Consider the following 20,111-nt stretch of genomic DNA (forward strand, 5'->3'; position numbering starts at 1 on the left):
CACAAAATAACAGGATGAAAGTGTTACACGACATGTGTGGCAGTGAGATTTCAAGCTATTGCATCATTTTGTATTTTTAATATTTTTTATTATTATTTTATATTTGGAGTTCAATATGAAGAATCGTATGTTACAGCCCAGGTTCATGAACACTCCTAACCTAACCCAAGACATAATTTTGCCATAAATAAACCTAATTACAAGATTTGTGTATAGATGTTAGAGAGGCACATACAAACACTTATATGAACATTAGAATCCAGACAAATACTCTATGATGAGTAGTGATACTAGTGCCCAGTCAACAAATAAACTTAAGATGACAATTGTGTTTAGGTTTGATTCAATTCTGCCCAATACTGTAGGAGGAGCAGTGATTCTTGTAAACTGTGAACAGACTGACAAGTGATAAATACCTCATGTGGCACTGACGTAGCCTATTATTTATAAAAAAAAATATGCTGTGTGACAATAATTGCAAGCCAATTTACTTCAGTCTTGCTGTTCCTTGTACTGGTTACACTCTGGTTACATTTTCAGGTTTCCATGGCAACGACTAGCTGTGACCACTACCTTAACATAAAGTCAGTGACTTTGACAACACACCACCCACTTGTCAGACGTAAACATCACAGTCAACAATAGTTTGATTCAGCACATCTTTTTACTTAAAACTGCATGTTTATACTGGAGAAAAGCACAAAATATATTCTCAGGGTCAGAAATTACATAAACCGAACAACATCAGCACGGCAATAATGCAGCTACGCTCTCTAAAACACTTGCAATACCATATAAAGTTGAATTAAATGTTATATGTCCACCGTAGGATGTTGATTACATTCCCTCCTCCTACAGTTGCTTAAAATAGAAATCTGTACCTTGATGAATATATATATATATATATATATATATATACATATATATATATATATATATATATATATATATATATATATATATATATATATATATATATATGAAGGTTTCTATATGAAAACACTTAGGCTTGCAGATAGGGAATACAGAGTGCTGTCAAGTAAATCTAAAGTTACCTCGGAAACCATAAAAACAAAGTAAAACAAAAGACATTTAAGTAAAAGAGGCACAGTAGGAAGAAGTTTTGTTATATATACACAGCAAAGGCTGCACAGTGATGTGCAGAATTCCCTCATGTTTTGCAGGTGAAATTTATGATGGTGAAGTTACAGCAAGTGTTTCTGCATGCCATAACGGCAAACCAGCCATAGATTGAATAACAGTTTAACTTAAGTCTAAGTTTCCAGTCCAGAGGAACCGCAGTGCCTTAAACTCGTATTCTTTCTTATGGCCAGCAGAGGGTGACTCCTCTGGCTCCAAAGTATTGTCCAATATATTAACATTTGAAAGAAATTGACTGTAATGCTCACTCCATTTGTGACCACAGCAAACACTTTCAAGCATGATGATCCGTTTTTAAAAATACTTAAACTAAAATAGACTGAGTAAGCTTTAGGGTATGGAGACATTGTGTCAAGTCCCTACTTTACGACCATAGTGTTTCTTTGTCAGATCTACCTCTTGCTTGTCACATCACGATTTCTTTTCTGTTTTTTCAGAAAACATAAAAACATGACGATGCCTATGATTATAATATTGAGTTCAGGGCTCTAAAGGGGACTCCACTAACAAAGGATGTCTTCAAGGCACTCACATCCATCTTTTAAATACCCTACACTTTAACATCTTTGGGAGTTTAGCCGTCAGTAGAAATAATCATTCAGCACAGAAAAGCAGTTACTGCTGAGCAAAGAGGTTTCTATGTTAGACCCTTTGATACTTTATTGAAATGATACTGTATGTATGCAGGTACAAAAAGCATATTTGGCCCTTTACTGTTTTGACATGTACAAAACACCAAGTTATGTATGAGTGTTTCTTCATCTAATGTCCCTGTGAGAATGGAATTAGTGGGTTTGCATTTGTAGCACGAACCTTATCTGGACTTAGCATCGTCTTCGGCTAATCGGCAACTTCTAGCAATTATTAGCAGAGCAGAGTTCACAGACACAATGCTAATGTACTCTCAGCTTTAACATGCACTATGCAACTAGTGTCTGGAAGGCCCACCGTATCAGCTGCTACAAACCAAGACGGAGCAAGTAATGTTGCAGGGCTACATGCTAATGTTAGCATATAGCTCGTGTGGCTGTAGTCCTTTCAGTTTGTTTGTTTTCTGAATATTATTTTAGATTTCTAAAATCTATACCTTACTGGGATTACTCATAAAAGACTGAACTATGCACATGCTGCATGCTGCACTTCATCAAACATATATTCAAGCTCATCTTCTGCATCTCACAGCAGACAGCTTCTGACGATGCCTTGTGTGATTCCAGATTCTCTGACCAATGTGCAAACACTATTAAATGAAATACTGAAATTATAAGGAATTAAAACAACAAATATGGGCCTTTTTATGTTGCTTACAAGAGGCAGGCTTGTTTTTCTATCAAAACACGCTTCACCTTGTGATTAAACTCAGAAAATCAATTCCTTCATTTTGTCGCTTGCTTTCAAGTCTTTCTACGCAGATTCTTTTTCAATAATAAACAACAAATTCTGATGAAGAAGAAGCACAAAAGCAAGTGAAATGCTCTCTGCGCTTATCATTTGGTTAGCCAGTCTACATAGAAAGAAAAATGACTCAATTTTGTTGTTTTATCCAGAATATGCTGATGTGTTATAACAATATAGCCGTTAAAGCTGGTGTACTTTTCTTATTGATGATTGTAATTTCACTTAAGCAGTTACCTATAGCTTTCCTTCAAAGTTAGAAAACTATAAACTATTGGGGCTTTTTTCTTAATTTTTATATTTTCCACTGAAAAACAAAAATTTACAGAAATATTAATGAATAAAAGAGCATCCAGTGCTATTTTAACTCTTCCTCTCCTCTTCTCATATCTCTCCGTCCCTCTCGTTCACACGGGCGTCGTCCTGTCCACGGCCCTCGGCTCCTCTTCTCCTGGCTCTGGGTGAGTTAGCTCCCTGATACCAACCCTCTTGGTCCCTTTCCTCCCCGTCCAAATTTTGCACTACATCACAGTCGTCTTCCTCCCTCTCGTCTTCTCTGTCGTCCTCCTCGCTCCCCTCCGAGTCGGACTCATCGGAGTTGTCCTCTTCCAGGTAGCGGTAACCTTTGACCTGAGGACAAAAAGTTGAATTAGTTGCTCTGATGTCAAAACATGTTTCTAGCTTAGTATGCAGTAGCATTTTTCACAATAAAATGCACCGATCCTTGGATTACCTTCTTCCAGAAGAAGGACAAATCAGTTTTTAGCAATTCTAATTAGGGATGCACCGATACCGATACTGGTATCGGGTATCGGGGCCGATACTGTAAAATGTGTGTGTACTCATACTCGTAAAAGTTAACCAATACCATGAACCGATACTAACTTATTTCATTAATCAGAGGGTGGCTTGTCATTTTTGTTGTAGTTTTTTAGATTGGCCACTAGGGGGACATCCCGCGCTAAACAGGCACAGGGTTAGGCGAGTGAGACTGGCAGCTCCAGATAAAAAAGAGAAACTGGAGGCTGCTGTAGCTAGGCTAAACAAAATGTCAGCAGTGTGGACTGGAACAGCCAACTTTAACTCAGGTTTTGGAAAAGCGTTGAAAAATGTCAAGAGAAAATCCACGGGCAGTTAAAATAACAGAGACTCTGACTCATTTTATCGCTCTGGATGACCAGCCGAAGCCAGTCGTGGAAAACATAGGATTCTTCTCAGCATACTTGAGCTGCGATATGAAATTCCCATTTATTATCGGCAGAGAATAAAATAAAACCTGTCTTCCAATTCATTGCATTTGTGTGTGTGTGTGGTAGAAGTATCGGTTTTTGTACTCTGTATCGGCAGATCCAAGTATCGGTATCGTATCGGTTTGAAAAAATTGGTATCGTTGCATCCCTAATTCTAATCTAACCATTAACAAAACGCTATATTCTACTTATATAAAACGCGTATGTAAGCAGACAATCTCTCAACAGCCTGTTCTATCTACTTCTTTTGGTCTACCGTCACTCAGAAACCTCAAAATAAAACTTCCATTTACTTTAATGTAAAACAAGATCCTTCAAATCTTGATTGAAGCGCCTTTTTATATTTTTGCGTGAAAGGCTAAAATCTAAAATCAGCAGAGAAGGAGTCAGCAAAATAAATCAGACTGAATCCACAAAAATGCCATCTCAAGGATTTTCTGTGTGCAAATACTTAATTCTGATAGGTCACTGTTATACACAGCAAAATCCATGTATGGAATATAATATAAATATAACAACAACCATGTGTATTCAGTGACTTCACACATGTTTAAACAGTGACACGGACTTGATAGACATGTAATATTATTTTCAGATATTGTCCTAAAGGACACCTTCATGGGTAATACTGCTCATTCGTTTGCAGATAACTGTAAACTATGTTTGAAAAACTAATTTGCCTTTGGTGTGAGTTTTTTTTCTACAAAAGAAAATGAAGGAAAAAAGGAAAAAATAATGAGCTTATATCTACTCATTCCTCTTCAAAGAAAAAGTTTTTACAGACTGCATGGGGGAGTTTTTGGCATTCCCCAAAGTAATTTCAGCCAGAGCATAAGAAAAATAATCAGCTGCCTCTTAATTAGGGTTTCATTTTTGTCAGATGATCAGAAATACAGGAACATGCATGGATGTCTGTCAAATACGGTAACATGCACTAATTGCCTGTATTGTCTGCTTACAAACACAGTCACCTCCCAAAGGCCCACAGAGACCTTTATGATATGTTCAGTTCCATATCACAGAAAGACTCTGATTGTTGTTGAAATGCGTCACTGCTCAGTTTGTGGTTAGTTGATAAACAACACTGTGTTTAATCTTCTTTAAACGGACTATTTTTTGCCTGCTGCCTTGTTGCAAAACCAAAAATTCAGATCAATCAGAGTATTTGTATTCTGATTTATGTATAATATCTAAGTATATCTTAAATCTAAACTAATATATCATAAAGCCACTATAATATGTCCACAGAAAAGTCGACATACTCGACTCCTCTCGTGTCGAGGAGCTGACGAAGGAACATGAGAAGTTGGAGTCAGGTAGCAAAACGAGCTCCTCGCTGCGTAGCTTCAGCTTACAGTCAATTAAATGTGAATTAAACATGAAGTTGGTCACAGCTGCATAATAAATTGCTACAGCTGTATTTTATTACGTGAGGTTTAACAGTGCTCAGAACATGTTTCATATTTAGGGACACTTTTAATTAAATTGATAACATGGCACAATGTGACAAGATTTTGAACCACGCACACATAATCTATGAAAAGCAGAGAGTCTGGTGAAATGAAATGACTGAAACAACATATGAATACGAGGTTTTAAAGAGTTGCCCTGTGGCCATGGTTTGCATATTCCAGCTGTGTGCCGGTGCCTGTTTTTTGACAGTGAAAACACTTCACGTGTGCATCTTCAATTATAGCCTCTGCCCTTCAGGTGGATTTTAGGAATTGAGGCATCCTCCAGCATGATGTACTGAGACTGATTTCAAGGGGACAAGGAGGCGGATGGAGGACAGAGGAGATGAAATTAGAGAAATGAGAAAAGCCTGCCACACCTGAGTGCAGCAGCTGATCAGCATTCTGCTCATTAATGAAACTGCACTTTGATCCAGCACTACTAAACCACTCCTTACTGGCCACTGTGATCTGTGTTTTCAGGATGAGCCCAGTAAAATTCAAAACGTGACCTTTAATTAGGGATGCAACAATACCGATACTGGTATCGGGTATCGGGGCCGATACTGTAAAATGTGTGTGTACTCATACTCGTAAAAGTTAACCGATACCATGAACCGATACTAACTTATTTCATTAATCAGAGGGTGGCTTGTCATTTCTGTTGTAGTTTTTTAGATTGGCCACTAGGGGGACATCCCGCGCTAAACAGGCACAGGGTTAGGCGAGTGAGACTGGCGGCTCCAGATAAAAAAGAGAAACTGGAGGCTGCTGTAGCTAGACTAAGCAAAGTGTCAGCAGTGTGGACCGGAACAGCCAACTTTAACTCAGGTTTTGGAAAAGCGATGAAAAATGTCAAGAGAAAATCCACGGGCAGTTAAAATAACAGAGGCTCTGACTCATTTTATCGCTCTGGATGACCAGCCAATGCTGGTCGTGGAAAACATAGGATTGCACCGTCTTCTCAGCATACTCGAGCTGCGATATGAAATATAATAAATAAACAGAAGTGTTTATTTATTATTCTGAAAGCTCGAGACAGTGCTAATAGTTCAGTGATATTTTGTTAAATTACAATGTGGACACTGCAATAATTTAACAGAAGTGCTTATTTTTCACTTGAATTTTTTTTTGTGGTCATTTTTATTAAGATTTTATTTTTTATCGGCAGAGAATAAAATAAAACCTGTCTTCCAATTCATTGCATTTGTGTGTGTGTGTGTGTGTGTGGTAGAAGTATGGGTTTTTGTACTCTGTATCGGCAAGTACTCAGATCCAAGTATCGGTATCGTATCGGTTTGAAAAAATTGGTATCGTTGCATCCCTACCTTTAATCATAACCTAGGGTAACTTCTCTGTCTTGTTATGTTTGAGTAATTTTGCCTGTAAGGATGTGGAAGCTTGGTAGGGGTTCTCTGCCATGTTCTAAACTGTTTTCCTCTGTTTGTGACTAGCAGCAGAGCCTAATTAGTTTATAGTCTTCGATGTTTTTATGTTTTTAACACAGAGGATTTCTTTTCTTTTTTTTTTCATGGTTTTGGTGGTGGTGTTGGAGCAGAGGTCCAGGGGTCGAGCCTTGGAGACCCTGAATTCTAGCTTCTTCCTTATTTTATTCCCCTTTTTCCTTCTTTAATTATATAACTTGTTGACTTATAATGATTTATAGCAGAGGAGAGGCCTGTCCATTAGTTCTGACTTAAAGTTTGCTAGTGCCCACTCTTCATGTTACACCGTGTGTCACCTTATACTTCAGGTAAAGACTATAACACACTGTGTGAGCAAAGAAACCGCTCAAGGTTCCCACTGAGTTTGTCATGTCCCCACCGCCCTGCATGCTCTAATCAGGGTTGTTTTTTTTTCCGGAGAGAAAACATGTCGGACAAACTCTCCTGCTGTGTGGAACGTGACAAAACAACTTTGATTTTCCTGAAAACATGCAGAGATCATGTTTGAAAAGGGCTCATTACAAAGACCAGATTCTAGAGACTAGTTACCTTGTGTCGCGGCCGAGGGATGCGAGGCAGTCTGAATGGCACTCTCTTGGCCAGGCGACGCTCCATCACCCAATAGCAAAAGCAAGCCAGCAACAAAGTGACTAGTAGTATGGAAAGTTTTGCCTTAAAGGAAAGTGAAGAAAAAAAAAATAGGTTAGAATAGGAACAAAAAAATGGAGGGAAAAACGAACGACATAAACACCGAGTCACATACCCTCATAGGAAGACCGTACCAAAGGTAGACTATAAAGATGGCGATTGCCTGCCACCAGTGATAGATGGTGTAGACAAAGTCCAGGCGTTCCTTTTCTTCAGCGTACAGCATTCCGAGTAGGGCTGGAACACACGGAGGAACTCATGTTAGCGTCATAGCTGAAGACATGCAAACACAGAGACCATGGATGATACTCACTGCTGACGCCTGTCTTGTTCAGGGCGGTGCCGAGTCCCCATAGCGCAGAGATCACTAGCAGAGGGCCCTCATACTTGAGGCGATTCGGCTCTGGAGAAAATGCCATGAGAACCACCACAAGCACTCCATGCACAAAAGCGCCACTGATGAGACACACCCAGCGTGGAAGCCGTAAGAGGGAAAGGCTAAGGGAGGAAAAGACGGAGGCGGAGAGGCCGTAGACGACGATGAGAAGCCAGAGTTTATTTAGACCCAAAGCACATACACCGTAAGACTGTTGAGAAAGAATGGGGGGGGAGAGATGCATTCTTTCAACATTTTATGACCTGATTCACAACTCTGCTTTCTCTCATGACATCCTTAAATCCTACGTCCTTACATCTGTATTTCCGTTTCTCTTTAACAAACGTAAACTACTGTACAGACAATCTGCATGAGTTTAGTACCAGGGTGAATCCAGTGATGGCAAACAGTGTCTCGAATCCACTGTAGATGAAGAAGGGGCAGAGCAGTCGCAGGCGGTAGTCCCTCAGGTGTTTGAAAGGCAGCTGAAAGATGTTTCCCCAGCCTATACTGCGAAGGTCGATCTCTTCTGTCGGGCGGTAGGCGGCCCCACACAGCCCGAGGAACTGTGAGTAGCAGCGCACAGAGATCACTTTATTTCAGAATCATTTTCAATGGAGCTTGTGCTTCAGTTTGTTTTTGTCCCCTGGTGAGGTTTTAAAAAAGGTCTAAGAATAGAACAAACACAACAGATGCCTGAGAGCAACATTAGCTCTTAAACTAGCAGCTGGTACCCAGTTGGTACAGACTAAAGCCAGTGGAAAAAGTGTTTGAGCATCTATTAGCTTGTTGTTTTAGTCATCGTTTCCAGCAATTCGTCAAACAAATTGTAAGCCAAATGGGTGCTAGCTTCCCAGCAAGAATCCTAATTCACTGACTTTAAATACCAGAGCTCTGAGGCGTTTTCCAGTGCTTTGTTTATATCCTGCAAGTAGCCACAAGAACGGTTATAAAACGTCACCCTACATGGTATAATGTGAGCCTAACAATAATAGAATACTGTAAAACAACTAATATAGAACATTCAAGCACAAAGTTACAGCTAATGAATGTTGTAATCAACTCTGTTACAAGACCACCACAGGCCTTATCTTTGGGGATGCCTGGAGTTGCGGCGCTCTGCTGCATCTCTGTTTACGCTTTATAGTTTGCAGCTTTCCTTACGGTAGCTCTCCTGTGATTTCTTTTATAACATCAATCTGAACGTCTTGTTTATTGAATATTTATAGCTTCTCGTGGGTTACACATGCTAACTGTGAGAGAGGTTCTCAGCTGCACACAACATGCCATATTTTAGACATCAATACAGGTTTGAAAAAGGCTCATTTTTTTTCCCTTTATTTATAAAGATTTGATATTATCTAAGGATTAATTTCTCTTCTCTGTAAATCCAAACATTCTTAAGAAAACTTTGCAAGTCTTTTATCACATGTAATTCCATCTGAAATGGTTTCCTTAGAGCGTTTTTACATTTATCTTTTAATGAGAAAGCGATGTACACGGGGATTTATAAGAATAAGATTACCCTTTCAGCTCGGTGTTAATTCCACCAGAGCATCTTTGGGTACCCAATTCAATTTTCTCTCAGTAATTTGCTCTTTGTTTTGGTTTTATATGCTTGTCTAGTGACTACTTAATGCTGATGTTTTATTGTTGTTTTGCAAGAACGTCACAACAGGAAACGGCGACACAGATTATACAAAAGCCTGTCTAGATAATTAGAAAACAAACACCTAAACAAACTGAATACCTCTGAACTCGAGTCCACGTGTTTATGTGCCTGTGTAGGAAGAGAACTTACAATGATCATGGAGAGGAAGGCAAAGCCCATGAGCACGCTCTCCACTTCGATGAGCAGCATGGAGCTTGGCAGTTTTTTCAGCACGGTGTTGTTGAAGCCAGGGATCAAACCGGTGACTTTAGCACCTGGTTTAGAGACGGGAAAGAAGCCAAACAGCCTGTGTTAATCCTACAGACTGTTAAAGTGTCTGTCTGTACATTTAAGCAACAAACTGTACTTTACAGACTTTACTTTTATTGCAGCCGTACTTTATAAAATTACAAAAATGCTTTAAAAGTCTCTGAGTGGATGAAAGGCAGATAGGAATGCTGATTTAATAAAACCTAACAGAGCTGCAGACTGAAGAAAACAAAGTTCTTTATGCAGTTGTGATGTAAATCGAAGAGATCAGCCACAGTCATGTGATCCTCTACCTCAGGTCTGTTTCCTCCTACTGTTAAAATGTGTGTTTTTTAGCCAGTAAACCTACTTCTGCTTAATGAAAACATCTGAATGGGGAAACTGTGACACAGCCTGTCAGTTGGTGATGTTTCTCTTTAAGTTTCATTTTGAATAATACCAATGTTACCAACTATTTTTATTTTTTTTACCACCTGTTTAGTTTTGCACTGCTGATTTGAAAAAAGCAGCTGTGATCATGGTGCTTAAATAGTACTGAAAGTACTGTGCAAAAATCTTAGAGGCATGCAGCAATTTATTGAACCTGCATAAACAGCTTGAACAGTTCTAGCTTGTGGGCTTTTTGAAGGACATTCAAAGCTCTACTGTTTCTTTTTCTGCCTTTTGTTCTATTTCTATGTCAAGATGATCCCCACTGCTTTAATTCAATTCAATTCAATTTTATTTATATAGCGCCAAATCACAACAAATGTCGCCTCAAGGCGCTTCATAGATACAGAGAAAAGCCCAACAATCATATGACCCCCTATGAGCAAGCACTTTGGCGACAGTGGGAAGGAAAAACTCCCTTTTAACAGGAAGAAACCTCCGGCAGAACCAGGCTCAGGGAGGGGCGGCCATCTGCTGCGACCGGTTGGGGTGAGAGAAGGAAGACAGGATAAAAGACATGCTGTGGAAGAGAGACAGAGGTTAATAACAGATATGATTCAATACAGAGAGGTCTATTAACACATAGTGAGTGAGAAAGGTGACTGGAAAGGAAAAACTCAATGCATCATGGGAATCCCCCGGCAGCCTACATCTATTGCAGCATAACTAAGGGAGGATTCAGGGTCACCTGGTCCAGCCCTAACTATATGCTTTAGCAAAAAGGAAAGTTTTAAGCCTAATCTTAAAAGTAGAGATAGTGTCTGTCTCCCGAATCCAAACTGGAAGCTGGTTCCACAGAAGAGGGGCCTGAAAACTGAAGGCTCTCCCTCCCATTCTACTTTTAAATACTCTAGGAACAACAAGTAGGCCTGCAGAGTGGGAGCGAAGTGCTCTAATAGGGTGATATGGTACTACAAGGTCATTAAGATAAGATGGGGCCTGATTATTTAAGACCTTGTATGTGAGGAGCAGGATTTCGAATTCAATTCTGGATTTAACAGGAAGCCAATGAAGGGAAGCCAAAACAGGAGAAATATGCTCTCTCTTTCTAGTCCCTGTCAGTACTCTTGCTGCAGCATTTTGGATTAACTGAAGGATTTTCAGTGAGTTTTTTGGACATCCTGATAATAATGAATTGCAGTAGTCCAGCCTGGAAGTAATAAATGCATGAACTAGTTTTTCAGCATCACTCTGAGACAGGATATTTCTAATTTTAGAGATGTTGCGCAAATGGAAGAACGCAGTCTTACATATTTGTTTAATATGTGCGTTGAAGGACATATCCTGGTCAAAAATGACTCCAAGGTTCCTCACAGTGTTACTGGAGGCCAAGGTAATGCCATCCAGAGTAAGAATCTGGTTAGATACCATATTTCTAAGCTTTTCAGCGCCGAGTACAATGACCTCAGTTTTATCTGAGTTAAGAAGCAGAAAGTTAGTGGCCATCCAAGTCTTTATGTCTTTAAGACATTCCTGCAGTTTAACTAATTGGTGTGTGTTATCTGGCTTTATGGACAGATAGAGCTGGGTGTCATCTGCATAGCAGTGAAAATGTATGCTATGTCTTCTAATGATGCTGCCTAGGGGAAGCATGTATAATGTAAACAGAATTGGTCCTAGCACTGAACCCTGTGGAACTCCATAATTAACCTCAGTGTGTGAAGAGGACTCTCCATTTACATGCACAAATTGGAGTCTATTAGATAGATATGATACAAACCACTGCAGTGCAATACCTGTAATACCTACAGCATGTTCTAATCGCTCTAACAGGATATTATGGTCAACAGTATCGAACGCTGCACTAAGGTTTAGCAGGACAAGCACAGAGATGAGTCCACTGTCAGAGGCCATAAGAAGATCATTTGTAACCTTCACTAAAGCTGTTTCTGTGCTGTGATGAACTCTGAAACCTGACTGAAACTCTTCAAATAAACCATTCCTCTGCAGATGATCTGTTAGCTGTTTGACAACTACTCTTTCAAGGATTTTTGATATGAAAGGAAGGTTGGAGATTGGCCTATAATTAGCTAAGACTGCTGGGTCTAGAGATGGCTTTTTGAGTAAAGGTTTAACTGCAGCCACCTTGAAGGCCTGTGGTACATAGCCGATTATTAAAGATAGGTTGATCATATATAAGATCGAAGAATTAATCAATGGCAGGACTTCTTTGAGCAGTTTTGTAGGAATGGGGTCTAAAAGACACGTTGATGGTTTGGAGGAAGTAATTATTGAAGTTAACTCAGAAAGATCGATTGGAGAAAAAGAGTCTAACTTAACATCAATGGAACTAAGAGTAGCTGTAGATAATATTACATCTGTGGGATGATTATTGGTAATTTTTTCTCTAATGATAAAAATTTTATTTGCGAAGAAGTTCATGAAGTCATCACTAGTTAACGTTAAAGGGATGGTTGGCTCAAAAGAGCTCTGACTTTAATAATGTTGAGGTTCAGGCTCTGGGGAGACCGATCCTTGATGTGTTTTTCTATCCGGGGTTTTTTTCTGCGCTGGCAGTGCAGGGATCGTTGACATATGGAGTAATTAGGCTGAATCATTACATCACTACCAGTCTTTGTAGATAAGATTGAGTACTGAACATCAGATTTTAAATTTGCGCTGAAAATTGAAAATACAAATTGACATTTTATTGCTTTTTGAAATTCACAAATCCAGCAGACACAGAACAATATGTGGATATTTCAACCTGTTTCCAGCACCTGGTGAGATAACGGGCCTCCAGGTTTGGCTGTAGTTTGGTCTCTGAGAGAAGTGTGTGGCTCTTTTACAAGCCTCTTGCTAATTTTACTTGTAGTGCTTGGATTAAACCAGGTAACAAAGTGGCTGTGTCAGCTTTTTCTTTCTTTTTTTTTAATAATTACGTTCTGCCTAGTCAATATTAACACTCGGGCAACAAAGTGTTTGTTTATGATTACTCTGAATCCTCCAAACACTCCACAAGGCACTAGGGGAACTAATAAAGAGTAAGACGGGAAGACTGATGGACTTCCTCGTGTGTTTTTTACAAAATAAAAAGCAGGGATGGGAGTTAAAATCTCTAAAATATAATTTGTTATAAATAGAAAAAGTTACATGAATTAACTGGTTTTAAATGACAGCCTCACAATTACCAGGATAGATTGTTTTGGAATGATGATGGATTTAGTTGAAAAGTTGATAAACATTCCTATTTCCCATACTCTTCCTCTTAATATTAACATGGAAGTAAATTGAACTTTTATTGCCCCGAGCTTATTATGGTGTATCTGTAGTGAGTCGCTACTGGAAGTGAGGAGGCAAGTGTCTTTACCGCAGTGTTTCACTTGGGCGAGGACGTGGGAGTTATCATGGAGGTAAACGCTGTTGAGGACGAAGGCCATGGGGAACTCGGCGAAGACAAAACTCAGCTGATGCAGAAGAAAAGAAAAAGGTTTGCCCGTTTGTCCGGCAAACAGTATGATATTAATAAAATCATTCATGAGGGAAAGCTGAAAGACTCACATTGAAAATGATGTTAAAGACCGACTGGAAGACGATGATATAGCTGTGGCACGCTCCCTTTGGGAGCTTCTTCTGCTCCTGCACGTGCTCCTCCTTATAGTTGACGCATTCATAGTACTGCTGTGCCATCCTGCGCATATGTGAGAGTGTTTATGGTGTTAGAAAACAAATTGAGAGGCATTTATTTTGTACTTATCTTCAATTAATCACACCTTGTCTCTGTGTATGAAGTGTTTAAATTGATCTATGCTACAAAACCACATCGGCTGTGTCTCTGTTTCACACTTTAACAACTACGCTTTGCCCTATAAATGCTCTATATTCAGGAGGTGTAAAGAACCCGAGAACAAGCTTTACATTCACATTTCCTCTTTTAGGATTTAGCGACTTTATAAAAGACAAAAACACATCAGAGCAACAACAAAAAAAGAAGTATTCTGCCAGCAGCATTTATAATAAAAAGAAAGATCAATACAAACTGAACACGCGGTGACAGAAAAAGGATCTCGGCTTGTAGTCAGCGCAGCACGGCTCAAAGGAAACACAACAAAGAGCCTGGTAAATTGTTCTTTCAGTCTGCCATTGATTAAACTGATACAAGGTTTTGTTACATCTGTTGATGAAAAGACATTTTTAAAAAATGCTCACTCGATGATGCTTTCTGAGAGCTTTATTGTGCCAGAGGGACACGTGAAGTAGGGACGGGTATTCGGTGTCTTCATAGAGCAGCAGCTCTTATCATCCACATGAAGCATGTAAACATTAGACCTTACATCTAGCAGCAATATGGAGCATTGCTCGATTAGCTACTAGGCTCTAAAACTCCAGGAGTCCCATTTTTGCTTGAAGAGCTACAATATGTCTGTGAAGGTTCTCAGTCATCCAGGTCATCGTAGTCAAAGGAGCTTGCAAAGAAAAGCGTCTGGACTTCCTTGAAGACGTTTCACCTCTCATCCGAGAAGCTTCTTCAGTTCTAAGGTCAAATGATGGAGAGTCCCAGATTTAAACCTAGTGGGAGTTTCCCCCCACAGAGGGACAAAAGGACCCCCTGATGATCCTCTAATCGCCTGAGCAAAGGTGTGAAACTGGGTGTGGGTCCCAATCAGCCAGAGTTTCGGGTGAGTTCATTGGGAAACCTGGCCCCACCTTATTATGCGAATTCCTGAGGTCATATGAGCTACATATAGCAAAATGTTCTTTACAGAGCTCTACTACTGCCTACAGTTAAATACTGTAGCTACTCATGATAAACTCTTAGTTTCAAGTAATGATGTCTGCATATAAACAAACAATTCCTGTGAGCCAAAAGTGTTTAGGGCTTCAGACTGCTCTAAACACTTACTGTAGTCTTGGCTGTTTGATGTCACTGTGGCACATGGATCTAACTGTGACCACAGAGGCCTCCGTTTGCTGTTCAAACCTTCTGCTCATGAGCAAGTCAGACAAAAGCTGGGATAGAGACTGGAGAGAGGAGCTGAAACGGCGTGTTTCTCACAGAGGATGAACCGAAGAGCCGCACTAAAGCCTTTTTAAGTTTTTTGGGGTTTTTGTTTTAGATTTCAACCGTCCTCTCTCATCTAAAGATGTGTTGCCTGGGGCTACTCCTTATCCCCTACCCAACCCTGTGGCTTGTTATGTCTTATTATGTTGTGACGTGGACATTCATGTGCTTTTTTGTGCAGAGGAGTTTTTTTGTTTCCTGTTCTCGTGCTGTCCTACCATGGAAGCAAAGCATGAGGGGAGGTCTCTTTTTTTCCTCTTGTACCTTCCCGTTGTGTGGACATTTCGGTGTTTTTCTGTAACGCTACCTATCTCCGACTTGTAACCCCGTGTAATGTTTGTGTCTTGTGTGTAAGGTCGGGGGGGGGGGTCTCCATTTCGCAGCAGGGCAATTTGTATGTGACAAATAAAGGCTTTCATTCATTCATTCATTCATTAAAAGTCTGCTGACTAAGCCCACTACACCACTGTATTGTGCCTCCCATGGAGATTTTGTTCTCTTTCTGCTAGTTTGTTGTTTTACCTGATCGGCCTGTGATTGGCTCGCTTTTAAAAGAATGAATGAGGCAAGAGGAACAGCAGGTTTCTACTTCCCTCACTGGAATAGAATATCCTGAAAGGTTAGTATAGTTTTTGGGGGATTTTTTGTTTGTTTGTTTTTTAATTTCTTTCAATCTTAAGACGCAGCAATGGTTAAGGAAGCACTTCCACCCACCCAAACTTCTACTTCTTCTTTCTCACCGTGTGATATAATTTCCCAAGGAGGCCCACAGGGGCACAATGGCCACACCGATGGCCACAGCCGATGGAACGAGGGTGTAGTAACGCTCCCAATAATTGGTAGAGACGAAGAGAGCGTAGATCCCCGAAGCCAGGAACATCATCCACTTGGTACCTAGAAACCTGGATGTGAGACGGGGTGTTTAAAGGAAGAGCAGGAACATTTATATAAAGACATGTTTTAAAACTTGGGTTTATGTTGCTACCTGATGAGGAGGGGCGTGTACAGGAGGCCTACGATCGGAGTGACGTTAATCCCCATCAGCATCTTCTGGTCGATGTCCTGCAGGCCGAGGTTGCTGTACTTTACCTCACGGTAGGTCGTATCATAGTGGAGGATCAACTGCATCTGCAGGAGGCCTGTTGCACACATGTACGGGTACGGTAAATGTTCACGAGTATTCAAGCTACCCTGTCTGTGTGTGCCTGTTTGCCAGTTTCAGCACCCCATCTTCAGGGAAACTCACCCATGTACACACTGTACACAATCATGGCTCCAATACTGGCTGCAACAACATTCTTGATGATTCCCAGCCTCTTCCTTCGATAGTATTTCTTCTCCTCCTCCTCCTCGTTGTAATCTGCCTGTGGGCCCAAAAACTCCTCCATCTAAAGAAAGAAGGACAAAAAGTTATGCAACACTTAAGCAGAGGCAGAGACGTGTTTATCAAATTAAAATAGGATTGTTCTGATCCGTAGTACTCCGAAACTGATGACCAGAGAAGCTGGATTTATGAAGGTTCTCCGAAATCAGCTGAGCTCACCTGGCCCTGCATGTTGTCTTCGTGGTCCACATTGAGCATTTCGTTCACGTTGCCATTTGGAGGCACAACAAACTGGTCATCATGAGGGATCAAAGCTTCATCGCCAGTTGCCTCCATCTGGTGACCAGAAGAAGCAGCACGCTATGTTAATACTTCACTGCACCTTCTGCCATCATCGAAACCAATCGGCCACCTGCAGCCACCGTGGTTTTCAAGCTGCTGCACATGAACGAAACTCTAATTATAGATGCTTAAAGTTTTCAGAATCAAATTAACTGCAGACGTAAATATCATTAGTGTAATTACTATAATGTTGTATCAAACACACCTGACTCCAAATCACTTTAGATGCATTTTCAGATTTATTTTTTAAGTATTTTGTTCATTTATTTTTGTTTTGAGTACTCTGAGACAAAACAGAACTGGCTAATTTTAGCACATGTATTTATAGCTTGAGAACTGAACACATTATAAAGTGAGACTGTGTTAAAATTCACAAAAATGCATACAGAAGCAGCATTACAGAAGCCATACTTCCTCTTAATTGTTTCTCAACACAACGTGCCAAAACGTTTTAAAGCTTGAAAAGCTATTTTAATACAAATATTAAGAAATCATAGAACAGGGGTGGCAGTTATACAGAGGATATGTTCAGATAAGGGACTACTCACATTCACATCAGGATATAATATTTTCATTTATTTTAAAAACTAGCTGAATGAATACTTTAACACACGACTGTTTAACTTGTTTTATCCAAGTTTTTATTTCAAGTGAAATTATTATATGTAAAAGTCCAACAAAATATTCACATTTAATGAAACATAAAAAAGTGTGTGATGTTGTTTAAAGAAATTAAGTTTCTATGTCCAGAGCAGTATGGCAGGTTGACCTTCCCGTGCACCGTGAGCTGCACGTTTATTACGCGTGCCGATCACGGTGCAGCTACAAAAGTCCAAAACCTTCACATGTGTTTTTGGAGCTAAACAACTGCAGCATTTCTAAACAACTAAAACTAACTAAAACTTGCAACTCTTCTTACATTTTTATGCCTCGGTAGTAATACTGGAACAAGCTGCAGTGCATTTTATAAAAAGCTGGTGACATTTATGACATCACTGCATTTTTTCCGCTTGTAAAGCCGTCCACTGTTCTACGCTGGACCTTTTGAACCAGTTCTGGTGTTGTGCCAAAAACTGATTTCCAATGTTTCCAATGTGTTTTGATGTCTAATGTCTTTACGTATTAGAGGTGGGAATCACCATACATCCCACGATACGATATTATTGCAATTTTTAAAAATATTTTGCGATATTCAGATTCTGTACATAAAGGTAAACTTTATCAATATTCATTTTATCTAATATCAAAGTCTCACACTCAGTCTTTCTCTCATTTCAGTTTTATTGTTGACAAACTGAACGGTTTGTATTACAGTCTAGTCCAACTTAACTGAACGCAACCATCTGGTACAATTATAGCTATTCTGAACTATGCAGTTTATGAAAACTATGCAGCCCCTTCAGCAACTGAAGAATTTGAAAGTAAATTAAAACAAAATATAATTTTACATTAAATAAAAAAGTTTTAAACTTAATTAAAATAAAACATGTCTTAAATTAAAATTAGTGAACTGTCATGTTTATTGCTGCCAAAAAAAAGTTAAACACATTTGGACAGTGAAGGAATGTCAGGATTCCTGCTCAGAAAAAGGATCAACATGCTCTGAAGTCAGAGCACAAAAACCTTTTTTGTAACAAAATATCGATTTCTGCTGTCCCTGTATCGATACATTATTAGCAAACAAAATATCACGATACTACACAGTATCGATTTTTTCCCCCACCCCTATTACGTATGTTGGCAGACTTTGGTGAACAGGATTCACACAGAGGTTATACATGAAATTAAGAAATGGCCTGTTTTGCAAGTCTCTTTATGAGTCTGCATTATTGTACCTACATCATAACCAACTCAGTCTTTTTTGGCCACTGTGCTTTTTTGTTGTTTTGTATAGATTCCTCTGGACTGTACATCTGTGCTGTTAACTATTACTATTTATATCCTCCTGCATAGTTCGTGTGGAGTACCCATAATTTAATTGTGCATGTACAGTGATGATTAAAGTCCTATTCTATTGAACTCTCTTTATACAACCGTTATGTTAAATCGTTGCAGTTTCTGCTGCCCTCTTGGCCAGATCACTTTTTAAAAGAACATGTTTCCTTTCAGTGAGGCTTTTCAACCGAATAAATAAAGGATATATAAAAGTCGCTTTGCCAAAAACCGACACCAGCTTCTACACTGTGACAGGAATGTTGTTTGTAGCTCAAAATAACTTGATGTCATTCATGAGGGATACATTTGACATATGTTTCACATATTAAAGGCCAACAAGTCAATAACAGAAGTTTAAATACACGCAATCACTTTGTGGCCTCGCTCAGTCCCCATGTTTAAGTTGTTAAGTGATAATGTTTTCTGTTTTTGAATTAACAACCTGCCGAATCAGTGGTGAGCACCATACTTGGTGAGTCAAACCCCCAACAAGAGAAAATTAACTTGCATAGGATACAAGAAGTGTTCCTTTGTTTCTTTTAAATTGTATTTACATCACATTCCTTTGCATAATTAATATTATTCTTACTATTACAGGTTACCATTCACAGTTCATGGACTCCCCCTTCTCCTGTAATAAGTGTCTTTTGTTTGTTTTATACTTTTTTTTTTAACCATATTTATAAACTGCATTTTTATAAAAGCAGATGTGATCCATCAAAACACATTTATCGTCAGAAAAGCGTGTCTGTGTTAACAAACCAACCTTTCAAACTCATTCACAAGCCTTTTGTTTGCCTGACTTCTCTTGGAAACTATGAAAGTTAAAGCCGTGCGGGATGGTGTAACTGCGTTTAACCCCCTATTTCAGATTTCTTTGACAGCGTCATATTATGACCCTTGTTATTACTTTCATGAAAGTTTGCATCCGGGTCTTCTTGACGTTTCAGCGTTTCAAAGTTACCAGTCAAACCCACGTTCATAAAACAATCACGACCGTGTTTTGCCATAAACCCTGAAATTCACTTACCGTGTCAGTGGAGCGGGGCTGGAGCAGAATGAAGACGGGGACAGAGACACACGGACATCCCCGCCCCTGTGTCCCTTTCAGACCCTGTTGTCGTTACTTCTCCTTTCTGATATTAGGTGCAGTATAAATAAAAAGTTTCGTGGAGGAAACGAAAGTTAGCGATCTTCACTTCCTCACTTGTGCCTGTTTCTCTTAAAGCCACAGACGCGCTTTTAGGAAACACGCCCACTTCACGCTCTATGTGTATGTGTGTGTGTACATGTTTAGACGTCTTTGTGAGGACTTATGGGGGGGGGGGGGGGGAAGGGGGGACAAAATGCCCGTCCCCACGAGGCTCAAAATGTGATTTTAGGGTTAGAGTTACAATTAGTTTATGGTTAGGTTTAGGCTGATGATTAGACA

General features: G+C 39.6%; 1 protein-coding gene across 1 annotated transcript; it reads right to left on the minus strand.

Annotated features, from left to right (window-relative positions):
• Positions 1-79: 79 nt before the first annotated feature.
• On the minus strand, positions 80-19,892 carry unc93b1 (unc-93 homolog B1, TLR signaling regulator). The gene is made up of 13 exons (XM_006790577.3): positions 19,710-19,892; positions 16,622-16,738; positions 16,325-16,466; positions 16,064-16,217; positions 15,819-15,980; positions 13,578-13,707; positions 13,387-13,483; positions 9,528-9,652; positions 8,110-8,292; positions 7,664-7,937; positions 7,466-7,587; positions 7,252-7,374; positions 80-3,186 (listed from the first exon to the last, which is right to left on the minus strand). Exons 2-13 carry the CDS (start codon positions 16,736-16,738, stop codon positions 2,941-2,943), a joined length of 1,875 nt encoding a protein of 624 aa, XP_006790640.1. The 5' UTR covers positions 19,710-19,892; the 3' UTR covers positions 80-2,940.
• Positions 19,893-20,111: the final 219 nt, after the last annotated feature.

Source organism: Neolamprologus brichardi, chromosome 6 (genome assembly GCF_056152115.1).
Source record: "Neolamprologus brichardi isolate AB-2024 chromosome 6, ASM5615211v1, whole genome shotgun sequence".
Lineage (NCBI taxonomy): Eukaryota > Metazoa > Chordata > Actinopteri > Cichliformes > Cichlidae > Neolamprologus > Neolamprologus brichardi.